Source organism: Schistocerca cancellata, chromosome 1 (genome assembly GCF_023864275.1).
Source record: "Schistocerca cancellata isolate TAMUIC-IGC-003103 chromosome 1, iqSchCanc2.1, whole genome shotgun sequence".
Taxonomy (NCBI): domain Eukaryota; kingdom Metazoa; phylum Arthropoda; class Insecta; order Orthoptera; family Acrididae; genus Schistocerca; species Schistocerca cancellata.
Window position 1 is genome coordinate 675,933,039 of NC_064626.1, and position 6,000 is coordinate 675,939,038.

Below are 6,000 nucleotides of genomic sequence, written 5' to 3' on the forward strand. Positions count from 1 at the left end.
ACCTGCAACCGTCCCTTCGATGTTATTCACAACACAGCTAACAGTTCCGGTGATTCAGTACACACCAGTAGTATACCCGATCCCATCAGTGGGCAACGTCTAAGAACCGGTTTCCGGAGTCTACTGTAACAGCGGTGCTGTGTCTGCAACCATCAACTACCGTCCTTCATGGTTGCAGACACAGCATCGCTGTTACAGTATTCTGCGGAAACAGATCTTAGATGTTGGCCTCTGATGGGATAGTGTGTACGATTGGAGTTTCACTTTTCAGCGTCAGTTAAGGCCTGAAGATGGTGTACTGAATCACCGAAACTTGTAGCTATATAACATCGAAAGGGTGGCTGCAGGTGTTCCATGTTGTTACACACCAAGGAGGAGTTCTGAGATATAAACTAAAGTTGGTAGACGTGTTTCCACCTCTGAAAGATGCTTTCAAATTTCGAGCTAGACTCATAAGGAACTATCAGGATCATGAGGCGATGTTAGTCAAGAATGGCTTTAAGGCGACAAACACACCGTTATGAATACCTCATTGATTTGAATGAAGTAGTGTAGCAGAGTCATGGGAAACTGGATGTTCCTTCCGCAATATTGCTAACAGACTTGGCAGGAATGTTGCTACTACACACTGTTGCTAGCAGCGGTGGTCACAAAACGTATGTTAGTAAGAAGACCGTGCTATGGATGGCCACTGCTGCGCTTCTGAGTGCCAAGACCATAACGTTCGGCATATGGATTTGGTGCATCGTACTGCATCTGCACCAGTAGTCTGAGCAGCAGTTGGCACACAGAGACACAAGGAACTGTTTCAAATCGGTTCCTTCAAGAACAGCTCCAAGCCAGATGCTCTGTAGTGTGCATTCCACTGGCCCCAAACCACCGCCATCTGCGAGCCAAATGGATAGTGATCTGTTGTGTTTTCTGATGAAAGATGGTTCTACTTTGGTGCCAGTGATGGCCATGTGTTGGTTATAATGAGACCAGTTCAGGGTCTGCAGCCAACCTGTCCGTGTGCTAGACGCAATGGACCTCCACCTGCAGTTATGGTCTGGAGTGTGATTTCGTATGACAGCAGGAGCATTCTCGTGGTTATCTCACGCACGCTGACTGAAAATTTCGTCAGTCTGGTGATTCGACCTGTCGTGCTGCCATTCATGAACACCATTGCATGGGGTGTTTTCCAAGAGGATAACGCTCGCCCACATTCCACTGTTGTAACCCAACTTGCTCTGCAGAGTACTGACATGTTGCCTTAGTCTGCTCGAGCTCCAGCTGTCTCCAGTCGAGCACATATGGGACATCATCGGATGGCAACTCTAACGTCATCCCCAAATGGCATTAACTGTCCCTGGAAATGTAACAGGCATGGAACGCCGTGCTCCAAACTGACATTCGGCAGTGTAAAACACAATGCGAGCTCATTTGCATAGCTGTGTTCAACATTCTGACGGCTACACCACTTATTAATATACCAGCATTTCACATTTGCAATGGCTTATCTCGCGCTTATCTTAACCTGTGATCTTGGAATATTTATCATATATATGTTACCTACACAAATGTATTCCCAAAATTTCATTACTCCACGTTAATTATTTTCTGATGTTACGTTTTCATTACGTCAGTGTAGTTGATAGGTTTTTGGAGGGTGTTATGTGGTTGAACTGTACGTTGTAACCTACATTTACATCTACATTAATACTACGCAAGCCACCCAACGGTGTGTGGCGGAGGGCACTTTACGTACCACTGCCACTGCCTCCCTTTCCTGTTCCAGTCGCGTATGGTTCGCGGGAAGAACGACTGCCGGAAAGCCTCCGTGAGCGCTTGAATCTCTCTAATGCTACAGTCGTGATCTCCTTGGGAGGTATAAGTAGGGGGAAGTAATATATTCGATACCTCATCCAGAAACGCACACTCTCGAAACCTGGACAGCAAGCTACACCGCGATGCAGAGTCTTGCAGAGTCTGCCACTTGCGTTTGCCAAACATCTCCATGACGCTGTCACGCTTACCAAATAACCCTGTGAGGAAACGTGCGGCTCTTCTTTGGATCTTCTCTGTCTCCTCGACCCCGATCCCACTGTGATGAGCAATACTCAAGTATAGGTCGGACGACTGTTTTGTAAGCCACTTTCTTTGTTGATGGACATCTCAACCTGGCACCAGCCTTACCAACAATTAATTTTGTAGGATCATTCCTCTTCAAATCGTTCCGTACCCATTCTCCCAGGTATTTTACAGAAGTAACTACTACCAGTGTCTGTTCCGATGTCGTATAATCATACAATAAAGGATCCTTCTTTCTATGTATTCGCAATCCATTACATTCGTCTATGTTAAGGGTCAGTTGCCACTCCCTGCACCAAGTGCTTATCCGCTGCAGATCTTACCGCATTTCGTTACTGCTCGTAATTAATAAATATGCACATTCTAACCGCTAACGGTTTGTCTTCCTCAGGTGCTGCGCGAGAAATACGGTATGGAGGTGGTGAAGACGCCGGTGGAGGGCTGCGAGGCCTTCACGTGGGACTCTGACGAGTACTGGGAGTGCGCGGTGCGCCGGCAGACGGGCCCGGAGAACCACCAGGCGGGCTCGTGCCGCATGGGCGCCGCCGACGACCCCGACGCCGTCGTGGACCCGCAGCTGCGCGTGCGCGGACTGCGCAACGTGCGCGTCGCAGACGCCTCCATCATGCCGCGCGTCGTCTCGGGCAACACCAACGGCCCCTGCATCATGATCGGCGAGCGCGCCGCCGACTTCATCAAGCGCCAGTGGCGCAGCGGGGTGGACCTCAGCAACCGAGTGGGCGCCGGCAGCAGCAGCACCAGCACGGGCCGCCCCTACCCGGCCGCCGGCAAGCCCGGCCTCGCCACGGCGCCCTTCCAGAACAAGTACCCCACCTCCAAGTCGCCGCCGGCTTTCCCACCCAAGCCGGTGCCCGGCGCGGCGCCGTACCCGCCGTCCGGGTTCAAGCCGGGCGGCTGGTCCTTCCCGTACAACCCGCAGGGTCACGGGCAGTACCACTTCCACCACGCCAACTTCCCGCAGCAACAGACGCCGGCGCCGTACCAGTTCCCCCGGAAACCGGAGCCCAAGCAGGACAGAAACTACTCCAATCTGAGGGTGGCCGGATCGTCCAACTGGGATCCTACCAGGACTCCGCCCTTCCAAGGGTACAGTGCCAACCCGTCTGCTTGGGGAGGCAGTGGTAGCTCCCAGCAGTGGTGGGCGCAGAAGGGTTAGGCATGTTGCGTCACGCACTGGGATAATCTTCGGAAGAGCTTATAAATAGGAACTTTTGTGTCTACAATGTAGAACCAGTAAAGAGGATGTGAAGCCACTGACAGTACTGCCGGAAATGGTGTACCTTTGTATGGTGGGAAAATTACTCATTGTTGCACAAGGAAACGTAGTGTTACAGTGGAAAACGACATGCAAATCGCTGCTTATTGTATACGTTTTGTTGTTTCCTGTAGCGTTGATTACGTTTGTTCCGAAAGTTACTCTTAATACTGTTCAAAATGTATAATTACTCTGTAACTTAACGTAATTTTGGAGTTTCTTTGTTAATTACAGTTACTGTTGAGCCGTGATCACAGGCTCTATATCGTATTGCGTTGTCACACTACTTGGACTGTACGATTCCCTTCCTCGTGTCCTCTTCATTCTTTTTACCATATACAGTCTCTGACACAATGGTCCAAAACAACAGCAGATTCTACAGACTTCTCTGCGTAAACATTTTGAGATAGCGATGTTCGTAGGAGCGGTTTACAAGACGGCCGTCTATGCCTCCTTAATCTTATCCGAATCCCAACTGGAGGACATAACCACTCCTTTTGGCATGGAGAATCTCTTACTTTTCCATGCACTGTCTTTCCCATGAAGATATGTACTATTTATGTTACTGGAAAACCAAATACGAAATATTTATTTTATAGTATACTTGGCTATAATGAGTTGATGTTCTACTCCAAGATAATCAATAAAGAAAACCTTCGTTGTCTGTAACACTATTTCTTCATATTTCTTTTGATCTAAAGAGAATGAGACCCCGTCACACCTTACAGCTCTTTTTATTTGGCCTACGGACTGTGTGCTCTGTTTACCCATCTGAAGCACTTCGTCAAAATGTATACACTATTGTGTAAATGCTTACTTATAGATTCAACAGCTGATGCTGTCACAATTTTCTCCACCATAAATCGATAAAAAATAGATTTAGAAGTAGATTAGTTGGGATTTATCAACTCATCTCATGTCACAGATGTAATCAAAAGCAAAAAGCAGAAGTGCAATACGCATACCATTAAAACTACATGTTTTTCCACATACTCTAAATGAAATTAAGAATCACTTCGTAAAGCCGAATGCCTTTAGTAAATAAATGAGAGGAAGCTCAGAAATGTCTTTAAAAATCCAGTCTTCACAGACAACTTTAGGACACAACAACAAGATTTCGTTAATATCCGCTTCCGACGCAGACTCACACTCACATGCAGGAGAATCGTGAATACTGATCCGATGCAAACGAAGAGATAATGAGTAGTGGTTGAAGCGGAGTAGAACGATGGTAGAAATCGTTGATCGGTCCAAATGAGTCTATGTAAAGCACGGCCTGGCAAGAGTACGAAGTTGAAAGTTCACATAATAACCACCTTTCATTTGTTGGGAGTCGCTCCACGTATCATACCCTTAGTGCTTTCTGTGGCCCTCGACCTCATATAAGCGCCGGCTAGGGTGGCCGAGCGGTTCTAGGCGCTACAGTCTGGAATCGCGCGACCGCTACGGTCGCAGGTTCGAATCCTGGATGTGTGTGATGTCCTGAGGTTAGTTAGGTTTAAGTAGTTCTAAGTTCTAGGGGACTGATGACCTCAGCAGTTAAGTCCCATAGTGCTCAGAGCCATTTTGAACCTGGCTCCGCTGAAAGGGCGTTAGTGGACGTCGAACGCATGATTCCAAGATCATCAGGGAAGGCTCTATAATAACAACTATCTAATCTGGAGAGATAAAGTTCAGGAGCATTGCAATACACTATGCAGCCAAAATCCAGTCGAATAATCCCTCAGTACGTGATGAGTAGAGTGGGCTCCCCACCGTAGACGACTGAGTGAGCAAATTGCGTTCAAAACTTCTTCGCACTCAGTAACGGCAGATCGAAAAGGAGGCTTATAGCTTAACCGACAGTCAAATGTCATTCATAGGAATCGAGCATGAGGCCTTAGCTGGGTAGGTAACTTTCCACACGTGGCGTGGCCGTCAATGCAAGCAACATTCGATTCGTGTAAAGGAATGATCGCTGATCTCTCAGCCAAAATCTGCATCCCCTAGTAGGCAGCCGTTCATCGAGATGTACTATGACAGTGAATAATGTCAGTTTTGTCTGAAGACAAGACTCTCCAGTGGAATAAGCAAATACATCTTCTGCATACTACACTAGCGTGCTAACTGCAGGACCAAAGTAACTTGCGCCTGATGGCCACTGCCAAGTGACACGACTCGATAAAACTTGGGCCATGTATAAAAAAACTGTATAGTACAGAAGGTAACCGAAAGAAATAAGCAGTGAGATGAAAGACAATAATTACACCGAATCACTGCGATTCATGAGAGCCGCCTGTGCATTACAAACGGCGGGACCTGTTTCTTAGTAGGGTGTTTGATCAACACGATAGTGCCTACTCTACAGCGTGCTCCTATACACGTCACAAGGTTCGTAAGGAGCTCTACATCTACCGTCTACATAACAGCTCTACAGTTCACAATTACGTGTCTGGTAGGGGATTCATCGAATAACTTCGATACTATTTCTCTGCCGTTGTACTCTCCAACAGCGCACGGGAAAATCGGAAACTTAAGTCTTTCCGTGTGAGCTCTGATTTCTCCTGTTTTATTACACTGATGATTCCTCCCTACGTAGGTGAGTCAACAGAATATTTTCGCATTCGGAAGAGAAACTTGTAGATTAAAATGTCGTAGAAAGATCTCGCAGTGAT

The 6,000-nt window shown here is 47.3% G+C and overlaps 1 protein-coding gene across 1 annotated transcript in view; it reads left to right on the forward strand.

Annotated features, from left to right (window-relative positions):
* LOC126184033 (glucose dehydrogenase [FAD, quinone]-like) overlaps positions 1-4,005 on the forward strand; it is a 203,814-nt gene extending 199,809 nt beyond the window's left edge. The window contains exon 8 of the mRNA XM_049926394.1: positions 2,462-4,005. Within this exon, the coding sequence (XP_049782351.1) occupies positions 2,462-3,247 (786 nt within the window). The 3' untranslated portion in view covers positions 3,248-4,005. The remainder of the gene's footprint in view (positions 1-2,461) is intronic.
* The last annotated feature ends 1,995 nt before the right edge of the window (positions 4,006-6,000 follow it).